General features: G+C 33.7%; 1 protein-coding gene across 7 annotated transcripts in view; it reads left to right on the top strand.

Moving 5' to 3' along the window:
- LMO3 (LIM domain only 3) overlaps positions 1 to 18,217 on the top strand; it is a 62,120-nt gene extending 43,903 nt beyond the window's left edge. For all 7 annotated transcript variants that reach the window (XM_054444362.2, XM_054444361.2, XM_054444360.2 and 4 more), the window contains 2 exons: positions 5,337 to 5,462; positions 15,268 to 18,217. In XM_054444362.2, coding sequence (XP_054300337.1) covers positions 5,337 to 5,462; positions 15,268 to 15,373 — 232 coding nt within the window. In that variant the 3' untranslated portion in view covers positions 15,374 to 18,217. The remainder of the gene's footprint in view (positions 1 to 5,336; positions 5,463 to 15,267) is intronic.
- Positions 18,218 to 23,057: the final 4,840 nt, after the last annotated feature.

Below are 23,057 nucleotides of genomic sequence, written 5' to 3'. Positions count from 1 at the left end.
ACACAAGAGTGCAGATATCTCTTCAACATATTGATTTCATTTCATTTTAATCCAGTAGTGGGATTGCTGGATCATATGGTAGTTCCATTTTTAATTATTGAGGAACCTCCATACTGTTTTCTGTAATGGCTGTACTCATTTGCAATCTCACCAACAGAGTGTCAGTGTTCCTTTTTTCAGCCTTTTAATCTTAACTTCAGGAAAATTCAAAATCATCAATGAAAATATTTAATATGTGGTAGACCTAACTGCAACAATTAGAAACGTAGTTCAAAATAATGTTAAACATTTATATTTTTATAAGTACATTCTAAAATGTTCAGTGTTTTCTTTTTTACTTTTCTTTAACTCTCATAATACATTTATCTCTATGACAGTGGAGCACATGCTGAGAACCCAAAAAGAGAAAGAACAATGGACTCAACTCTCTACAGCCTGTAATGGGTTAACTTTTTAAGTTTAAAACAAAAGAATTGAATGTTTAAAGTGTTTTCATTTTCTATCACTACCTTCCTTAGTTAAAAAAGTAAAAGAAGAAAGTAGATGAGAAGCATGTTTATAATAGACAAAAAAGCAATTGTCCTTCAACCTGTGAAAATGTTCATTCCTTCCCACAAAACATATTCAATAAAACTTTTCCATCCAACAGTCAAAAGTTAAAAATCTTTTCAATTGATTACAATTTCATATTCTTCGAAAGCCAAACTTTCCTTTCTCTGTTCATCTGTAGTTATTCTATAGTTTTTTTTTAAAGATAGGATTATAACTAAACTAGTCTTATCCTTAATATTTTAACAAATACTAGACCAGGCATAATGGCTCACACTATAATTTGATAACTTTGGGAGGCCAAGTTGAGAGGATGGCTTCAGCCCAAGAGTGTGAGTTCAGCCTGGGCAACATAGAGAGACCCCATCTCTACAAAATTTTTTTAAAAAAATTAGCCAAGTGTGTTGGTATGCACCTGTGGGAAGCTGAGGAAGGAAGATCACTTAAGCCTAGGAGGTCAAGGCTGCAGTGACTCATGGTCACACCACTGCATTCCAGCCTAGGTGACACAGTGAGACTCTGTCTAAAATAAAATAAAATAACTTCTAAATTTATGCATATTTATCTCATTAAATGAGGATTGCTTGACTACTGATCTGATCTTTATTCAGAATTAAGGTTTACTGCAGTGACATATTTGTGCATTTTCCTCAAATATTAAATTAATTTGAGTCAAATACTATGCTTTCCATAGCTTGGAGGAATTTGATTTAGTGACTTGAGCCACTGACCTGGTTAAAAAAATCTATAGAAACATCTGGTGCTGTGAAATAAAAGACACTAATACAATGAACACTCATTTTCCCCTGATGCCTGTAGTAAACCATATTCATTATTGCTATGTTAAATGATTATATGTCTTGAGTTTTTCCCTACCCTCAGTCCGCAGGAACTTTAGAAATGGATATACACTAAACCATAAAGGGTTTGCTTGCTTTATGGCAATGTTGCTGAAGCTGTTGAACATTTAGTAAAAATGCAAAATGTTCTGGCACCTTTAAAAACATCTAAACTTGTTTTGTCTTAGTTCTTGCAATGCCACCCATACACAAAAGTTATTTAATATTTCTCTGTGCATGCTCACCACAGTGTGGCAGGTGTAATACAGCATACAGGTAGGCCGAGTTCTTACCCATAAGAAAGTTGTCTGTTTGGTTATTTATATTCATGTCTGTTTTTAGATAGACAAAATAAGGTAGCGAAAGCAAAAAAATGGAATAGAAAGGGGACTGAAACATCTTTGGGATTTCTACATATATTAATAGTTATATGCACTGATATTGTATAGCCGATACTTGTCACCTTTTACATTATAAGCCTACTTTTGGAAGTGTGTCAGAAACAAGATAAAGGTCACATTGCTTAAGGCCTACTATGAACATAAATGATAGGGAAAAATCTAGCCCATAAATTGGCAAATTACCATGTATCGTGATTTAATAATCTATAAGACATCTTAAAATGAGCAAAATAGATCAATGAGCTTATTTTTTTCCTTACCATAAATGTATAAGCTGGTATGCTGTGATTAATTTAGATCAAAATTTCAAAATGACTTCCTTTTTAAAATAATGCTTTGTCTGTCTCAGTGTACGACTAAGAACTCTTAGGCCCTCTTATGTAGGGGATGCAACTGTACAAGCACTACAAACAAGAATTTACAAGGATCTCCAGCTTAAATGGAAAAGTGGATCTATGATATCTTTATAAACGAGTGTGGAAGTAGAGTGCAGAGGAAGGGGTTACAAGAATTTTCAGGATTATGAGTACTCAAAATGAATTAGATAGTTAAGCGACTGTTTTTAAATATTTCCTAGGCACAATCTGAAAAAAAAATCTTACAAAGGAGAAGTATGCATGTCTTATGCTTAATTGACATATATGAAAATTCTTTTGCCTCGAAACCCAAATGTCATATTTGGAAACCAAAGGATAACATTATACATTTGAAAATCCCATTTTATAAAATAATACTTTGTTTCTTTTCCCAGAGAATCTTGGGTTTGTCCCACTGAGAAAAAAGAGAACTCGAATGTAGCTATAGAATGATCTCTTGATCCTTGGACAAAACTGAGGAAAAAGTCTAACAAATGCATCGCTTTGCAGTAAATTAGATCAGATTTCCGCATCTCCGCACTCAGTCTGTGAGCTGACAGTTCAGTAAAATGTTCCCTTGTAAGGTTCGCCCTCTTAGGAAAAGGGGCAATAATTCATCATTAGGATATCAGAGTCCAGGTGTAGATGGAAACTGATGGAGCCTCCAGCGAGGCAGGGAAAGTGCGTGGAAGAAGAAAATTTTATCTGAAGCCTAATTCCCTGGTTACAGCAGAGAATAATTAAAATAATATTGCTTCAAGAGTCCTTTAATGATTAAAAATCACATATGCAGAATCCATAAATTGGAGGGCAACAAATTGGAAGGCTATAACGTCAGAGAACTGTTTTGTGCACATTGTAGTGGAAAGTACACTCGTAGCAGTGCGCCGTACGGGCAGCCATCAGAGACTCGGACCATTCCAAGGACTTTGTTTAGATGCAACAAATCATTTGTCTGTTATTAACCCAGAGCTTGTAATTATGCAGATTGCCATAGATTTTCCTGGGCCTGGAAGTGAGATTGAGGGTTGTTCACAGTATAGCAGGCAGCTCAGGGCTGGCCATGCATTACTGAACTTGCCACATTTATCATGTTGACTGATGGCAGCAGAAGCAGGTCTCAGGTCCCAGTGGTTAATGTAGTGGGTAATTAACTGTCATTTGCCTAGTAATAGGCTGATGATCAATGGTTTGTGTGGAAACAAATTCTAATCAGGTAGCTGATAAATGCTCAGCTAGCGAGAGCAATTGAAATGGGGGGAAACTACGTCCAGAATTTCAAAATGGCATTGTGTGTGTATGTTTATTAGATATGAACAAACTGAATAATTCTTAAAAACGGCTTTATCGCATGTTAACCAGATGTTATATACACAAGTATATCTACATTCATTGAATAAAGAACTTTTAAGTTTTTATTTCTCAAAAATAATAAAGAACAGAAGAAACAGTGGCACATGGTAAGTGATGTGCCTCCTAAGTAGATCATGTTAAGTACACTGAAAAATAAATATGAAATGTTAGAATGAACTAAAAAATTCTCCGTACAAATGAATAGGATGAAAGCTTTAGTTGGTGATGGTTTCATTTTTGATGATGCCAGTAGGAGATGTAAGATATTACATTTTTGAGCAAGTTCTTTTTAAATAAATATTATTTATCAAAATACGGATTACAAACTGAGAACATGAAGGTTATTTGGGTTATATTCCTTAAAATAAGCATACTAAAGTATTTTTTAATTCATTAAGGAAAATAAGTGTCTAACAATTATGAATTTGATCTTCTTGAATGTAAACTTCGCTTACTTTTTATCAAGTGCACAGACTATGTTAGCAGTCTTTAAAATGCGTTTATTGTTTCTACCTTCAAGGCGCTTATGCTCTTCAAGAGACAATCCAACAAAAATATGAGCATAAACATTTATTGCACATTTTTCCAGACACTTAGAAACCATTCTCACAACTGTTTCCAACAACTGTCATTATCCCGGTAAAAGGAAATAGTTATAAACTTGAAAATGAATATGCATGCCTGAAGAAAAGACTTCTCTTTGGAGTCTATAGAAAGTAATAAGAGAGACTTCAGCACATTTGTGCCTAATCCTTAAATTTAATAAAATGAAAGGCTAAGTTTTTTAAAAGTACATTTTTATAACCAAAATGAGTTTTCTCTATAGGACCTTTGAATTCATTAGTTTAGAACTGCTTTTAATTTGGTCTTTCCCATGAGAACCATTATATTTTCCTCCTGTCAGCCTGACGCTGGAGAAAAAAGAAAACTGGCAGATGTGGTGTTTTTCATCTAGTTTGCTTCCTAGTAAAAAAGTGCATTAACTACTATGCACGGAATATTATTTATAATAATTCTTCCCCACCATTATCAACTTTAAAGAGACTTGGTTTAAATATTGCCAGTGCAAATGGATAAAATATTTCCACACGTTATGAAATGAGAGATATTTTATTTTGTACTCTTTTTAGGTTGTTACAATAACGATTCTCAGGAATCTGCAGCAAATAGGAATTTTTTTAAATCCTAGACAATTCCAGTGGTTCTGACAGTATATTATCCTTCAATTTCTGGTCTAGCTATATATAGTTTACAGCCTCATTTACTTTAATGTGCTACTTGAATAACATAATCATAGCTATAACTATGGTATAGAGCCATAAGGTGCATGCATGCGCCTCTATGTTTTTTGACTATTTAAATGGCTTCTTCATAAATGTATTTTTAATAATAATGGCAAACCTTTTAGTAACTAAATGTCAAAAAATAGTGAGTCATTCATTAGTTGGTTCCTTTCCCAACTAAAATGTTCAATATATAACATTAAGATCAAAGTTACATTGCTTTTATATTTTCTATATACTCTAACCCAGAGGAGATTTTTGCTATGAATTCACCTCCATTGGCTTCTGTTTATGTGCAGTTATGTAAGCTTCCTAATGTATTTGTCTTTTCCTTTTCTTCTCAAACAAGATGTGATTTTCATCAAGGAAGGTCAACGGAGAATATATTGCAGAAGAATATTTATGCATACACCTAGGATAAAATCCACTTGTGTACATCATAAAGCATCGTGTATTGTAGCTTTACAGAGTATATTAGCATCATCTCTCTTCACGATCTCAGATTTCTCTGTAAGAGTTTGTAAAAAAAAAAAAAAAAAATGTTTCTTATTCTAGGCTCTTCGGTGTAACGGGAAACTGTGCTGCCTGTAGTAAGCTCATCCCTGCCTTTGAGATGGTGATGCGTGCCAAGGACAATGTTTACCACCTGGACTGCTTTGCATGTCAGCTTTGTAATCAGAGGTAAGCAGATCTCTTTTTGGTCTCTAAAAAATGGTAAACCTCTCTGTGCTGGCTATTTATTTAATAGGTGGAAATTATATTTGTACATTTAAAGCAATCAATCTCAGCGTTTTTCTGTTCTGTAAACTTTAATCCCATGCCAGAGACAAACCACTAAGGAGAAGAAAGGTCTTAAGACTTAATTCTACCTGAAAGAAAAGCATCATACAAGAGCAAGTAACAAAATGCAAACACTTCTGTAAACTTTGACTTCTTTTACTCATTCCTTCTTTTATTATTTTCCTGTCTTTTTAAAAGTAGTTTTAAATATCTACTTTTTTGTACTACTTATGTGAGCAAATAAATTGGCAGTGAAGCAAATATACAGGAATTTGTTGCAGGTATTTTATATTCTTATTATTTTTTATATTTTAAATTCCTTATCTCTCATGTTTTTGTTTTTTTAATGCAAGGTCTGGTTCTGTCACCCAGCCTAGAGTGCAGTGGCACTAACATGGCTCATGTAGCCTCAACTTCTGTGCTCAAGCAATCCTCCTGCCTCAGCCTCCCAAGTAGCTGGGAGTACAGGTGTGCACTCCCATGCCTGGCTAATTTTTTTTTTTTCATTTTTTTATAGAGATGGATTCTCACTATGTTACCCAGGCTGGTCTCAAACTCCTGGCCTCAAGCAATCCTCTCACCTCCGCCTCCCAAAGTGCAGGGATTATAGGCATGAGCCACCACCCCCACCCAATCTAGATGTTTACCTTAAATTTTAACCCTGTCCTATACGTACTTTGGCAGTTACTTCAAATATCTTTGAAAATCAGTTCAGATATAGCTAATAATTAAACAATTATTATCATTGGAGAGGAGCATTTGAAAAAGTGTTGAACAGGGAACCTGGAAACCTAAATTCTAATATGGGCTCTGCCACTAATAAGCTGTGTGATCTTAAACCAAACACTTTCCCTCTCTGGACCTCAGGTTTTTCATTTGTAACATATGAAGCTGGATTAGTTCATCTCAGAGAATTCTTTCAGCTCAGAAGTATTATCACTTAATTCCATTTTTTCTTATTGAAAGTTATATATTTTTTTATTTCTGTGAAAACTATATACTACTGGCACCTGTTTTATGTGATAAATGGAGAGGATTTTAGAATATTAAAATGTACATATTAAAAATACAACATTTCAAAAATTAGCACACTTGATATATTCTAATGAAAATGAATTAACTGAGTTGCTGTGAGAACACCTGGACAGAGTATATAATCAATAAATATTAGTTGCATCAAGTTCTCAGTTATTGTAATTTACTCTGAAAGGTACTATTTGATGCAGAATCTTCTTATGAGAGCCTATAGAATAGTAGAAAGAATGTGACATTTCTAGTGAGAACGGGGTTCAAATTTCAGCACCACCATATATTAGCTGATATATTAGCTGTGTGATCTTGAGTATGTTACTTAATCTCTCTGAATTTGATTCCCACACCCATAAAATAGAAACACTGATACCTCTCTTGCAGAGTTTGAAACTTACATGAAATAATTTATATTAAATGTCAGGAACACAACTGGTTCTCAAAAGTTAGTTATCTTTATAATTTACCAAATAATATTCCATTAACTTGACTTTCCCACAAGACACATATCACAGTAGTATTTCTTGCTAAATGTAGATATTCAGATTGTGGCCTAATATACCTTATAATATAAATAGTTACCCAGACAATCATTTAAGATGTTATCTTACAATGTCTTGACTCTTCCCCGCAAGTACTGAGAATCAAAGTAAGTTCATTCAGTCTAGGGTAACACTTAGACGAAAATAAATTGGCAAATGCACATGTTTTTGGTAGGGATAAGGATACACAAACACAAACATTCCCACATCCATACAGACACCTTTATGTGCATGTATATATGTATTTTATACATTTTAAAGGTGTCTTAGTAGTAAATTTAGAATACTTTTGTTGACTTGTCATGTTGATCAACTAATAGCAGCCAGTAACCATGCAGTTCCCATTATGGAATCATAAAGTCATTGCTTTTCTACTTATAAAAGATTACATATTCATAGTAGAAAATTTAGAAAATAGAAAATGACAACAGCAAGACATTGTGCCATGTCTCATTATTCTAAAAGAAAACATTTAATATTTTGACATATAGCCAGCTATACATGTTTCTATGTATATAGGACAAATGACATTGTATAAATATTACACTCACATTTAAGCAAATTAAAGTTACAAGGAAGAATCCTAATGTTTGATATTTGGACTTTTTCACTCAATTTATATTGTGTGCCTTTTTTTTACCTGCATTAAAAATTCTTTTAAGATATTTTAAGCTTTCATGAGTTCAGTTTTATGGACAGAGCTTCACGTATGTCTTCTATCCTCAGATATATAAGTTGTATCTTCAAAAGTTTTTGTGCTGTAAATATTATCGGTATTATCAATATAAAAATGGGCCTTATGAGACCCTGCAGAATAGTAGAAAGAATGTGACATTTCTAGTGAGAACGGGATTCAAATTTCAGCACCACCATATATTAGCTGATATATTAACTGTGTGATCTTGAGTATGTTACTTAATCTCTCTGAATTTGATTCCCACACCTATAAAATAGAAACACTAATACCTATCTTGCAGAGTCTGAAACTTCAATAAAATAATTTATATTAAATGTCAGGAACACAACTGGTTCTCAAAAGTTAGTTATTTTTATAATTTACCAGATAATATTCCACTAGCTTGACTTTCCCACAAGACATATATCACAATAGTGTTTCTTGCTAAATGTAGATACTCAGACTGTATAAAAACAAATGCTCATATCTCTATCTGGTTAAATTCACAGAGCAGAATTAATTAAACAAGGTATATAACAGTTTGAAGGCATATGCTATACATTGCTTAATGATCTCCAGGAAAGTTATACCAATTATTCTCCTAGCAGAAATCTACAAAACTACGCATTCCCTCACATTCATTCTAACACTAGGAATTACGTTTTTTTTTTTGTTTTTTTTTTTAAATCCTTGCCACCTTGAGGGATGAAACATAGTATTTCATTATAATTTCTAATTGGCATTTATTTGATCCCTGGTGGCCCTTTGGTATTCCTTCTTTTAGAGAAGTAGGCAGTTTATGTCCTTTGTCCATTTTCTTCTATTAAGTAGGCTTACCTATTTTATCCATGTTCTACATAGAAAATAAAAACATCATTCAAGTGCTAAACCCAGCCTAAATTCTATTATGATGCAAAGTAATTGTAGGTTGTTAATGCTATTTACAAATCATATATCAATTTTATTTCACCATTGAAATAAAAAGTTGCATTCACAATTAAGTCTGTCTCCTCAGGAGAACTCAGTCAAGTAAGACAAACACTCCTAAATTTTGACTCTAAAACTGTTCACATTCTTATTGCTGCGAAATACTATTCTAGTATCATTATTAAAGTACCTAATATATTTCTGTGTTCGCTTCATTTATTACATGCCATAATGGGACTGCATATCTTTAGTGCTGGTTATGCACAATTAGCACTTAGTTATTGTCTTGTCACTTCAGCCCCTACAAGACAAACTTCTTTAATGCGGGAAGTCAGCTAATCTTCATCAGTCAAGCAAAGCAGACAAATTTTGTTACCCAGGATACAGAAGGTTTTCGTATAGGAGATTCTCCTTTTGCTCTGAAGTTTGCTTCAGTCCCCTCCAGGAAACCCATATCCCACTTCCAGTAGCCAAATCATTGTCGCAATATTGCACTTTTCATGTGAAACACAAGGCAAATAGGTAATTCATAGGCATTTTCCCTTAAGCAAACTTTATTGACTTCTGAAGATGTGGAATTACACATGTTTGTGAATTGTATTCAGCAGTCATTTCATCTTTACCTTTAAATCAAAGTATCATTAAGATCCAAAGCATTTCTGAATGTTTTAAAAAGTAGCAGTAATAATAACCTTTCAGGATTGATTGTCCCTTATATGTAGATCTCCTCTGCCCCTTTTAGAGGAGTATAGCTAAAACGTGAATCCTGCATTAAAATTCTGCTAGTTTCTCTATTTTAAAAGGTACTGCAGGAGGGTTATTTAAGCTTATTTTATGATATCTTCAATCTCACTCAGAACTGGAAGATTCTATATAACAGGTTAATTTCTTAAAGGTGAATAAGACCCTTCTTCTTAGAAAACGCAATAAAACTAAATGATAGTTTTGTAAGAAAAGGAAAAATAAAAAGCTTGTGATGAAATTTTCCCAAATATGTAAAATTATGTAACAATTAATTTTCTTTTTTTAAGAATAAAGCACTGTGCTAGGCTCTGTGGAAGCTGAGGTGGATACAATCTGGTTTACTTCTTAGAGGTGTCCAGAGCTATGGGAAAGACAGGACATCAAAGACTCACAGAAGAGTGTAATCGATGCTAAATAGATCTATACTGAGGGAAGAGAGAGCCATCCTTCTTGAAGTGTTAGGGAACCATCAAAGGCCTGATATGCTGGGTCTTAAAAAAAGAACTCCCTAGAACTGGATGACTTATAGGAAGTGTGTCTGCTGGGGGTTGGGGAACATGAGGGAGCCAGGGAGCAGTGAGGAAAGGAATTTTCAGGCAAATTGAGCAACCTGCAAAGGCATGCAGATGTGAACGCATTTGACGTGTTTAGGAAATGAAAAGCAGCTCAGTATGCTCAGAGATTAGAGAAGCGGTTTGGTAGGCACATGGAGGAGTAGAAAGAGCAAGCTCCTAGAGGAAATGAAATTGTAAACTTAGTCTTTGAAAAGCCATTAAATAAAAGTCAAAATGAATACAACTTTAAATTAGTCATCTAAAATACATTTGTTATTTAAAGCTGTTGGTTTCTGGAATAAATCTACCTTAACCAATTTTTATTGGCCACACACCTTAAGTGGTAGTACATTTTATGATTGTTCTGCAAAGGGTTCAAAAGAAATATAACTCGTGGTCATTTACCGCAGAACTGCTGACTATAATGGCAAACCAGTTACACATTCATGAGAAATTTTGAAACACCAAAATAAACAATACACCAATAAATAAGTGCTTTGGGAAAGATCAGAATAAGCAAATTTACATAGTCAGAGGATGTTGATGGAGGCAATGGGAACTCAAGGACTGTTACAATTTAAGTAGACAGAAAAAGGGGAGAAATGTTTCTTGCTAGGGAACAACTTAAGTAAAGGTGAAAAGATTATCATTACCAAATGATAATGATAGCGAATTCTGATGATAAAGTATTGGTCAAACACCAAACACTGTTCTGAGTGTTTTACATGTACTCATTCGTTTAATACTCAAAATATCCCATAAATAGGTACTGTTATTAGCTTCACTTGACAGATGAAGAAAGTAAAGTATAGGAAATGTAAGTAACTTGCCCAAGATTACAGTTAGGGGAAAATGGTAGATTCAAGATTTAAACCCGGCCGGGCGCGGTGGCTCACGCAGGTAATCCCAGCACTATGGGAGGCCGAGGCGGGCGGATCACGAGGTCAGGAGATCGAGACCATCCTGGCTAACATGGTGAAACCCCGTCTCTACTAAAAAATACAAAAAATGAGGCGGTCGAGGTGGCGGGCGCCTGTAGTCCCAGCTTCTCGGGAGGCTGAGGCCGGAGAATGGCGTGAACCCGGGAGGCAGAGCTTGCAGCGAGCCGAGATCGCGCCACTGCACTCCAGCCTGGGCGACAGAGCGAGACTCCGTCTCAAAAAAAAAAAAAAAAAAAAGATTTAAACCCAAGGAATCTGGTTTCCGTCTCTGGAGTCAGGCCCATTTCAAGAGAGGTATTTTATTTTCTGACTAAGAGCATATAAATGTGAATAGATATAGTGGACTTAAAGTAAGGTAAACTTTGAATAATGCATAGCAAGATTTGGGGTGTGGGTAGTGTCATTTGATACACTAAGGGTTGTTAGCAGTGAGATGTATAATGACAGCCGGACTGTCAGTGGGAAAGAGTAAATTTGTTCACAGGTGTATAGTGGTGGAATGAGTACACAGCCCGGACTTCTTGTTGAAAACAGTATAGTATAGAAATCTCTAACTTACAGTTAACTGAAGATGTGGAATAGGAAAATATAGACACTAGAAATATGGATTGGAGCTCCCTATCTAAGTGTTGTAAGATAGAAATTAATCATAATTGTCAGTCACTAACAAACATTAGGGAAAGAAGACGGCTAGGCTAACATTTTTATTTCTTAAAAGGGATGTTACCAGTGGAGGCTTCTTAGCAAAGGCTTTTGATAACCTGCTTAAAACTAAGCACTATATTTTATAAGGATGATTTACTAGTTATACTTGTTTCATATACTTCTCAAGTCTCTAAGACTATATGAAGTCAGCTAGAATCACTCAAAAATATCTAGAAATTAAATCTAATATTAATTCCAAAACATCAGAATTAGATGGTTTAATAATCCAATTGGGCATCTTCTTATTCCCTACCATAATTTTTTTAAAAATGAGGGTAAAACTAATTGAACTGAGCATACTACAAGTAATTAGGGTCAGATTACAAGAAAGATTATGTTTATTTTTAGTAATTGTAGCCTGTTAATATACTTACAGTGTCCTCTGGCTATCACTCCTTTCATAATGCTTTTTTTTTTTTTCCTGCAAATGCTGAATCTCATAAGAAGTTGGTTAAATCACACTGGAAATTAGCATTTCTTACAAAATCACAGTTACAGATTAATTTGTTAAATACGTACTATCTGTATTGCTGTCTCTGAAATTTCTTTATATTTATATATGAAGCATTTTTTAAAGAGGATGTCAACCTTAATTGCATACCAGTCGTAATCTGCTCTTAACCACAGCTTTCAAGGCTGTTTTGTTTGAGTCATATGTGCAAGTGTGACATCCCTCATCCATGTTCTGTTTCATCTTGACCTTTAAGTATAAATTGAAATGCATATAAAATGCACTTTATCCAGTTGATAACATATTAGTAATAAAATATGTCAGGTAGGAATATTTTAGAAAAGTTCTCTGTCTCTCTCTCTCTCTCTCTCTCTCTCTCTCTGTTGCTCTATATATACCACCTAATTGAATAGTAGGCAGACTTTTTTAAAGTTATGCAAAAGAATAATAGTAATACAAAAAACACAGTTACACCCTGTATAACCATTTAATCTTCACATTATTCTTGTAGCCTGCATGCTTTACTGCCCTCAGGTAAAAGCTTGAGTGAGTCTTGAATCCAAAAAGACCTGGGTTATTTTCCTTCCTTTACTACATACGTTCTAATTATAGACTCTTGGGCAGGGTTTTGAAATTCTGGAATGGAGTCTTAGGTTTTTCTTCTGTAAAAAGCCATGATAATACTTACTTTCTAGGATGGATGTAGGGAATAAATGTGATCATGTACATACATGCTTAGCATTTAGCACATTGTAAGTATAAAAAGGTGGCTATTTTACCTGTATTTCAAAGATTGAGGTAAGATTTTAGATATTTCATTTCTACTCCTTGCCACAAGCCTACAAAGGTGACTGATGTCACAGATACTAAAAACCAAAGTTTTATTTTCAATTATCATAAGTGGGAAGGTAGAGTTTGGACCCTACTGGTTGCAGTATACCTCTCTGCCTTTCAGACACTTTGCATTTGAACCTCTCTATAATCTACTTATAGGGCTTTTTTTTCTCTTATACATGGGGAACTGAGACAGGGATGGTCTGAACTGTACCCCAGGTCTTGCAATGGGTAGGCAATAGAGGCAGGACTCAAGACAGATCCCCAGGCTCTTGGTTTTGTGTTTTCTCACTACAATTACCTTGAATTTGTTATTCTACAAATACAAATTTTCTAAATGCGAAGGCCTCTAAAGGTATAAATGGCATGACATAACCTGATAACATGACAAAGAAAACGTTTTTATTTGATGGCTAGTAGAATTTTAGGGCTTACTAAAAAAGTAAAGCAAAATTTTAAACAATATGGAGTTAAAAGAGTATTTCCGGATTAAATAGTTTCTAGAAAAAATGATTCAGTAATATCAGCTGGAACACAAGAGTATTTTATTGAATCTACTTGGTTTTGGTGACATTTTATTATTTGCATATTAGTCAAAATTAATTTCAACAGTAATATAAATTTATAACTTTGAACAGTAATTAAACATATTCTATATGCTATTTTATATAATTTCACATAAAAAATAAGCTATCGATTTGACTACTTAAGTCTATTCAACAAGAGAAATATTTCCTTTTATTCAATATATCCTAGTGATCAGGATATCAAACTGGTTTGCACAAACACGGTTATTGAAGTGCAACATTTAAAGTATACAGGTTACAACTAATACAAAGAAAATATACTTACAGCCCCAAACTTGAATGTTCATTGTATCCAGTAGCTTTGACCACAAACAACCCTAGGATTTCAAGATCAGTGCGTAGTCTGTGCTTTCAATCAACATCATCAGCAGGCAGTAATCCTGGGGAAAAAAAAGTAAATTCCACAAATAAACAGACCAGTTTTCCTTTAAGAGGAGAGCTAATTCTTTTCAATCTACTTTTTTTATTACACTATTTTCCCCTCTATCTACTTAGCTAGTATAAGGATAAATTTCCAAAGCTACCCAGTTGGAAAAAAAATAGGTTCACTGTTTGTCTAGCATTCCAATCTTTGCAAATGTAAATCAGTCCAACTGCTCCTCATTTAAACCTTCAACTTCACAAAACATTAAAGGGTGCCTTTCACTACACAATTTAATCTATCCACTAAGATTTCTGCTGGAACATCATTTGAAATTGACTATCTGATAAAGAGAGACTACTATCAAAGGTCAGAGAGGTCAACTTGTATAATTACAAGTAGTTTTACTGGGTCAACTCTACCAGACACCACTATTTGAAGGTTAAATTGTTACAATTAAATATATATACAGATCTCCCCAGAGTTACTTTATTGTTAAATGTACTGGAAACAGAAAAAGCATTTATTTCTGACCTTAATTGTGTCCAAAGTGTCACTATGGGGAAATCATACAAAAAGAACACTTATTAAAAACATTACAGTCTTGCACATTAAACAATGCTTTATACAATAAAATGCATAATTAGCTCTTGGAAACTAGTTTAATTAGGTTACTCCCTTTGGTTAAATTGGAAGTGCTCTAAGAAATGACATCTACGATTTCATGTTGGTGAACTTGCCACAAACAAAGGAAAATGGCTCAGCATCAGAATCTGATGCTAGAGCAACTCTCATTTCAGAATGATCACTTCCAGATTACTAAAATTCAATCACATTTTAATAACAGAGTAAAAGAAAGCTTTAAATGGGAAGCTTTAAAATAGGCTATTTTCTAATTGTTTGATTCATTTTAATGCCTTTTACTTTTTTTTTATTAAGTGCCTAAATGGCCAGAGATGAAATCATCCATAATTACTGCAGTGAAACATTATTATCATTCTTTCATTTTAATGGGTGTAAATACAGATCAGTTGTTTTTATTTTTTTTCTTTCCAGTGTGGTTAAAATAAATAAATAAATAAAAATAAAGCAAGTCATCTTTGGTGGCCAAAGTGTTTATCTCAATATCCTTAGAATTTTTGCATGCAAAGGCAAGATTTCAAATGTGTGCAACATTTCATTAAATGAAGTAAATGGTAAATGGTTTAATTCTGATAATGAAGACAACTGTCTAAGCCAGGTTTTCAGATTCAGGGAATTACCATGCGAAACTACTAATAGGAAAATAAATCTTCAAATTTATAGATCCAAGTGAAATGGTCTTAACCACATTTTATTGTTTAAAATATTTTCAGATTTTGTGTTGGAGACAAATTTTTCCTAAAGAATAACATGATCCTTTGCCAGACGGACTACGAGGAAGGTTTAATGAAAGAAGGTTATGCACCCCAGGTTCGCTGATCTATCAACATCACCCCATTAAGAATACAAAGCACTACATTCTTTTAACTTTTTTGCTCCACATGTATATAAGAATTGACACAGGAACCTACTGAATAGCGTAGATATAGGAAGGCAGGATGGTTATATGGAATAAAAGGCGGACTGCATCTGTATGTAGTAAAATTGCCCCAGTTCAGAGTTGAATGTTTATTATTAAAGAAAAAATTAATGTACATATGGCTGGATTTTTTTGCTTGCTATTCGTTTTTGTGTCACTTGGCATGAGATGTTTATTTTGGACTATTGTATATAATGTATTGTAATATCTGAAGCACAAATGTAATACAGTTTTATTGTGTTACCATTTGTGTTCCGTTTGCTTCTTTGTATTGTTGCATTTAGTACAATCAGTGTTTAAACTTACTGTATATTTATGCTTTCTGTATTTACCAGCTATTTTAAATGAGCTGTAACTTTCTAGTAAAGAATTGAAAAGCAAATCTCGCTAATGATACACAGATAGATAAAGCAAGTCTATCAACATTAAAAATACTAAAAAATAAAGACACACACAGAGCATTTTAGTGACATCCACTACTTATTGCCGCTATGAGTTAGAGTCTATCAGTGTTCTTGTTATAACCTCCTATTTTCAGGGGGTTAAAAATCAGCTTTAAAAAAATACATAAAAATTTCATCTTAAAGCACTTTCATTTTATACCAACGTGAAAAGTGCCATTTTTAGAATAACTTTAAAGCTTAACAGGTTTCCTTTTAATATCCTTTTTTTTGTGTGCTCTTTACCTACACGATGACTTTGTTTTGCTTTTTCAGCCACACCCCTTATGTGAACTAGTGCCTTTGGGTATCATGTAAAATTTTTTCCAAAGGGTTACTTTAAAAATCTGTTACCACAATTATGAGATGATTTTTAAGTGATAAATTAAACTTCTTCTTGTATAAATTCTGCCCAGATCTCGCCACAAGAGCTGAGGGTTTAATAACTTTATGGCTTAATAAATGTATGACACTGAAAAGATTTGAGTGTGAATCTACTGAAATCACTATAATGCACATTGAAGCTATGATGGTATTTGAATAGTGAGGTTACTTTTGATCAGAGCAACATAATGCTCATAGAATGTTCTAGAAGAGGAGAAACAAAGGGATTGATAAAAAGCTGAGAACTAGTGATTATATATTTTTCTGTATTTACCTGACATTTATTTTAATGTTCAAAAAGTAAACACTTTAAGTTTGATGTGTTTTACTCTCTCATTGTTTCAAGTAATTGCCAACTCAGAATACATCACTCTTAGGCTGAAATTTGTCTTTCCATTTTTTAAGGTGAAATAGTACTACCTTACATGATAGCATACAAAGAAGAAAGCTCTAGAAACAGAAATTATGGAGAATGATTATTTAAATTACAATTAAGGAAATGAGAATATGATCCCCTCTTCCGGGTTGCCCACAAACTTGCTTCTTTGCTTTTGCTCCCTGTAATAGAACTACTTTTCAACAAATCTAATTCTGCATGGCACCATTAACCATGTTTTCACTACAGCAAACTTAGTGCTATGGGTTTTCTTGTTTTTTCTTGATCACTTGTATAGAAAACAATATTTTCCAGTGTTATTTGCATATATATTTTGTCCTTCCAATATATGCATTACAGATGAAAATTAAATGTTATACCTGAATTCTTGGGTTGGGGCCAAAATATTAAGCTGAAAATAATGCTGGTGTGGATTTGTTTTAAAACAAAGTTTTATTATGAACATGCATGTGAATCTGGATATTGCCTCTTATTTTTAAGAAAATGGTTCTGTGAAAAGTGAATGATATGTATTTTTACAAATGCTTCATGGTTAGGAGTCTTCAAGTCCCATGTTCCCCAGATTTGAGATATACTAAAGAAAGAAATTCAGAAATAGCTATTTGGGGCCCACAAAAATAACTATTATTTTAGCCTTAGAGCCTTACACTTGTTTCATGAAGAGAAAGGACTTGCATAACCAAAATAAACAAAGCAAGACAAATTAAAAATATGTGGGGGACAGATCAGTGAAAAGTGGTTTTCTTAATGCAGCCCTGCTGGTCCCCATTAACAATTGTTTGAAATTCACGTGGATGTAAAATTATAATTGTCAGTATCTTATTCAGATGATCTCTTAAGGTTTAACTGGTTTTGCTTTTGTTTATCTATATGTCAAAATACTTGTAAATTGGGAACATACTTCTCTCAGCTTCTTGAAGCTGTTCAACTATCCTTGCCACTGGAAGACCAAACAAGGTTTTCACTGCTTTTTTCTTTTACATAATATGCTGAGAATTATTTCTTATGCTTTTTACTGCAAACAAAATTACTCACCTGGATTAAAGATTAAGGCCTTAATCTGTTTAGATCATCTTTAATCTCCATGAAATTGTGAAACAAGACAGGAATAGTGTTTCAGCTGTAGGCCATTTTACAGCTAATTGCCCATAAATTGTAGCATTTATTGACCTGAAGTACTAAGCTAATTGTCTTGACTACTCAAAGCCCCTGAATTGTTGTCAACTTTCCCCTTTGTGTTGTGTAGCCCTAATGTCATTTAGCTTGTTGTCTGATGCCTCCAGTAGGACACCTCTGATGGAGCTTTGATTTCTGAGCAGCGAAAGCTCCCTTCCTAAGATGCATCTCGCATAGGCTGCCTATGATGAAGGACCGTGCACCTCCACTCCAACAGAGTGCTGAGTTTAAAAGCTGACCTGTGTTTGTAATTTCACTTTCATCTTGCTTAATAAATATCTGCTGGATTCTTTCATTCACTTTTTTACATTTGGATTTATGTTTTTAATAAAAGGGGTGTTACACTATTTGATTGCACTTAATTGGCAAAATTTAAGATGATCTCTAGAAAGCATGTTAAGTCCATGAAAAGAAAAAAAAGGTGTGTAAGGACATTTACTTTCCAAAGCTAAGTCATAACAAACATAGACAAAGCACCCCAAATGTTTCTCCGAATGTTATGGTTAGTATCTCTGCACTAGGTCGTTTACCGCTATTTATTTTTATGGGGAAAATAAAACTCTCAAAAATGAAGGTAGCAATTCCTGGGTGTAATTTTGCACATTTATACAAATGTTAAGTGATCTTTCTGAAAGCAGCTCTGTTGCTGTTGTCAGATTAAATTTCAAATTTTCTATTCTGTATAATGAATTAAAACAGGAAACTCAGTTCTACATTTTTACAGAAGAGATGCTGCACCTTAACTGAAACAGGGCACTGAAAATTATATCTGTAGTAAAACATGCCATACAAAAGTGTTTTCCTTTTAACTATCACTTTAGGCAAACCACTCTCTGAACCGTCACTTAAACCATTTCATAGAAATTATATAGGCCAAACATGTTTAGTGTTCACTTCAGTAAGTTGCAAAGACAATCTGCATGTTTATTGTAATAGGCCATTAGCACAAAATACAATTTTAGCAAAAGCCTTTTTGATCATTACTTTTCCTTAAAAACGTTGTTATATTTTTGAAATGTGGTTTTAATGTAATTTAAGGTAATAGAAAGCAGAGATTTAGCAGTCATTAGTTCAATTGACATTTATTGAGCACCTACTATGTGACAGGCCTCTCCCTGAGCATTCAGCCTCCTGTTGGGCAGACTTAGGGTTGGCCTAGATCAAATAACTTTAACATGTCTTTGCACTGGTTGTGCTCATCTCCAACCTGCTAATAATGAGCATACAAAAGCGAATGGCATCTTCTACCTATCCAGCATGTCATTGATATGAAAGCCCCAGAAAATATCTCAAGTAATCAATGTGTTCAGAGACTTATCGCACACAAATTACTCATTAACTCAATAGCACATAATAAAAAAGAACATCAATTAATTAATGAGTCACCCTCCGATTGCTATGATTACAATAGAGCTCTGTTGAAATAGCGGTTATAAATGAAGCTGCCTCTCTTTATTCATTGTTTGCAACTGGTCGATTATTTGGCTGAAACCAGTGTCAAGTTTAACACATGCCTGTAGGTAATTGTGTGATTAGTATCATAAACGAAGATTTCAGAATGCCTAGGGTTTATAAAACCTTATCAATGGCCAGAAAAATAAAGAAAACTCTCATTTTTACTAGAGCTTCCTTTAAGGCCATGCTATTAGAAGGGTATTATTCGGAAAGGTATATTTTTACTTTTATAATCAAGATGTAAGACTTCCATGTTGAACAGTACAAAGAATAGCTGCTAAAACACTTGAGTCAATTTTACAATGCTTTAGTATACACACGATTTAATTTCAGTAACTTTTCATGAAAACTAAAATATGCATGATCATTGCCAGTTTTGCATTTTGGTACCCCAAAATGACATTTTTGCTTTTGGCAGGCTTGGTTGGGGTAGGTTTGTGGATATTGACAGCAGTAGGGGAAGGGATTTAAAAAAATACCAAACCTGACATAAAAAGTCACCAACTAAACTTTCCCAACTATCTTGGTAAATGCCATTCCAATAAGCTTATAGAATAATTATAACAGTTCCCTTAGGTAAGTAAGAAACATCTGTTGGTAACACATAGCAGGTGTTAACAATTACACATACTGAACTTTTTAAAAATGTTTTTAATTAAAAGAATTCTGTTTTCTGAAAAGGAAAATATGTTAAATTCAAAGATACTCCTGTTTTGGGCATGCAGATCACATAATGCACAAAATTATAAAGACCAAATCATCTTGGATCAATGAGGTTTTGTGTTTGGTTCAGATCATTACATTCAAAAGTGAATTGGAATTCTCTGCACTTTTTACACAATTGGTATTCTGGACTCAGAAGCTGAATACTCGAAATTGATATCACAGGGGTGATTACAGAATATTTTGGCTTTATGGGCAAAGTGGTTGGCATTAACTATACCAAATTTAGTGGCCGCAGTACAAATTAAAATGGGAACAAGAGACATTCAGATAATACATTATCAAAATCTTTTTTCACCCTGCCCCTGGAGAAGAGTTTAAATCACCTAAAGTAAAACCGTTCATTTGAAACAGGTACCATTTTCATATGACCCATATTCAATAACTTTTAGTAATAATAGCGAATATTTTTACCAAACAATTGCCATGTATCGGGTAGTTCTGCACACCCATGTCATTCCCACAACACCCCTGTGACACAGGTACTATTACAATGAAGGCACAGGCAGGTTACTTAATTTGCCCAAGGCCATACAGTCAGAAAGTAGTGTGTCTATTTAAACACAAGTTTTCTGGGTCTAGTGCTTTTCACTCTACCATATCATCTTTTATAGGGTTGTCATTATTATTGTCACTATTATTTTTTCTAGCTCCTGGGAATAGCCAAGAACTAGGAGTTATTTATACTTGGGCAAAAATTCCAAACATATCAGTGTTAATATTATCTTTAAAGATAAAAATTGGGAATGAGAGTGATTATATTTTCCTAGATGCAATCTGTTTGGGAGCTCTTTCTTTCAACCATAACATGAAGGCATTTATTTGAGCCTGTAAATCTAGGGTACCAAGAATAGAGGACTCTTCGTATAGCAGTAACGAAAACAAGAGTGGTCAGCATCAACGCGAGGGTACATTGAAGTAAAAAGTTGCGAGTTTCAGCATCAGGATAAATATGCCGTAATAATGTGAGGCTACAGTCTCAGAATCAAGATAATACAACAAGTATACTATTTGTCTTTGGTATTACTTCCAGAATGAGTATGTTATCTGTCTTTGATATTTTAAAACTTCCAGAAGATGAGATGAAACAAATTAAAGGCCCTAGACAAACTATGTATGTCAGAACTGTGGGCACCCACCCTGTGTGTAGCAGCACACCAGTCCTCTTTAAATTTTATTTGCCTGAGTGACATTGGTGCAGAAAATATGTTTGCTGCTACTTATTCTTTGTTTAGTGCCCAATTTATTAAACATACAACTCTAATAAATACAATTTATCTCAACATTTGAACACCATTTAAGCAGCTAATAAAGCAAAACTTGTAAATTTAATAAATCAGATTCAACCATTTAAACATTGATTAGAATCTTAGTCAAATTCTTCTAAACATTTTAATAAAATCCCATGTAATAAGTTTCAAGTACTTTAAAAACAGACAAAAATTCTCACAATGGGCCAAACATTTTTTAAATATACTTAAAGCTGTAACAAAAATATTAATTTAATTTAAAATTTCTATACTTTGTTTTATATCTTTCTGAGGTTAGTAATTCCTTTAAAAATTTAGAAAATACTGTGTTTGCTAAACTTACAGGATCTGTGTTATTGATGATATGAACCTTGGTTGGGGCACAAGAACTAGCTCTGCTGTCCAAAATGATGCAAACTTCAGCCAGTGCACATCAAGTTAGCCAATAATAGTCATCTTCCCTATCACATCAATGGAACTTTCATAATTCCAAGTCTTTCATATAGGTTATAATTTTTCATAACTCAATGCTTTTTCCCAAATTGGCTGGAATCGTATGTATGCGATTTTAGTATCTCATTATAAGCTATAGGATTATTTTGAGATTTTTGTCCCCTCAGAAATAAGGACTTGAACCTATGTAGTCAAATTTCCTGTTAGATATTTGGCTAATTCTTTTTCTCACACAAATTATTGGACCACTTCTGAGCTGATTATAATGCATTCCCAATTGTTCTTAGCATGGTTTAGCACTTTGTGTTAGCACTTTGTGTTCTTGGCATGGTTTGACTTAATTCTGTATATTTACATTTAATCTTATCTACTTAGAAAATAGAGCTGAATAAAATTGATACAAAAATAAGTAAACACACATTCAATAGAAGAAACAAGCCACATATACCATATTTGGCTTTTTGTCTTTTGTATGAAAACTCTTTTGTATACATTACATTAACTCTTCCCCTTTTGAGTACAATTGTGGACCCATAGCTTTTATAGACCCTGATGCAATGCAGGCAGATTGACTAGTAGATTGTCCATAACCTACTGGTTATGTTTTGTTGTTGTTGTTTGTGTGTGTGTGTGTGTGTGTGTGTGTGTGTGTGTGTGTGTGTAGTTCTTACTTAAGGTGTCAATTTAAAAAATTTGTTTTGAAAGACAATACCTTAGAAAACCAGAAATCCAAAAATAAAAGGCATGAGAAAAATGCAGTGCAGCACAGTAAGACGCTGTGAACTGTTCCAGAAAGGAATCCTCAACCTGAAAACTGCAGCGACCAAACAAATGTGTTTAAAGCAGCAGTATAAGAAATCGCCTGCTTACACTTAGGAAGAGTATCAATGTTTTACACTAGTTGGACACTGAGATGTCAATAAAGAAACAGAAGAATAAGTCAAGAGCTGAGATGATGACTTAAGAGTTTATCCTGTCTTAATTAAGGATATTTGACAAGACCATATTTTATTTAGTTATTATTTTTAAGGTTAGCTTGATTACTATTTAACTCACAACACAATTTTCTTAGTCTCAATTCACCCTTACATTTTTTCCATTGAAACTGTTTGAGACTATGAACATCTTGGTTAGCAACATCAGCTTTGCCATCAGGCAGAAAATGATCTTGAAAATATTACTTAGCTTTATATTAGTAACAGTTTTCTCATCTGTAAAATGGAGGTAATACCTACTTTATAGCATTTTATTGCAGATTAAATGAAACAATCTAAGGCAAGCATTTGACATAATGTCTGATACATAG

The sequence above is a fragment of the Pongo pygmaeus genome, chromosome 10 (genome assembly GCF_028885625.2).
Source record: "Pongo pygmaeus isolate AG05252 chromosome 10, NHGRI_mPonPyg2-v2.0_pri, whole genome shotgun sequence".
NCBI lineage: Eukaryota > Metazoa > Chordata > Mammalia > Primates > Hominidae > Pongo > Pongo pygmaeus.
The sequence above is the reverse complement of the archived record's forward strand: the minus strand, read 5'-3'. Positions and strand labels throughout refer to the sequence as shown.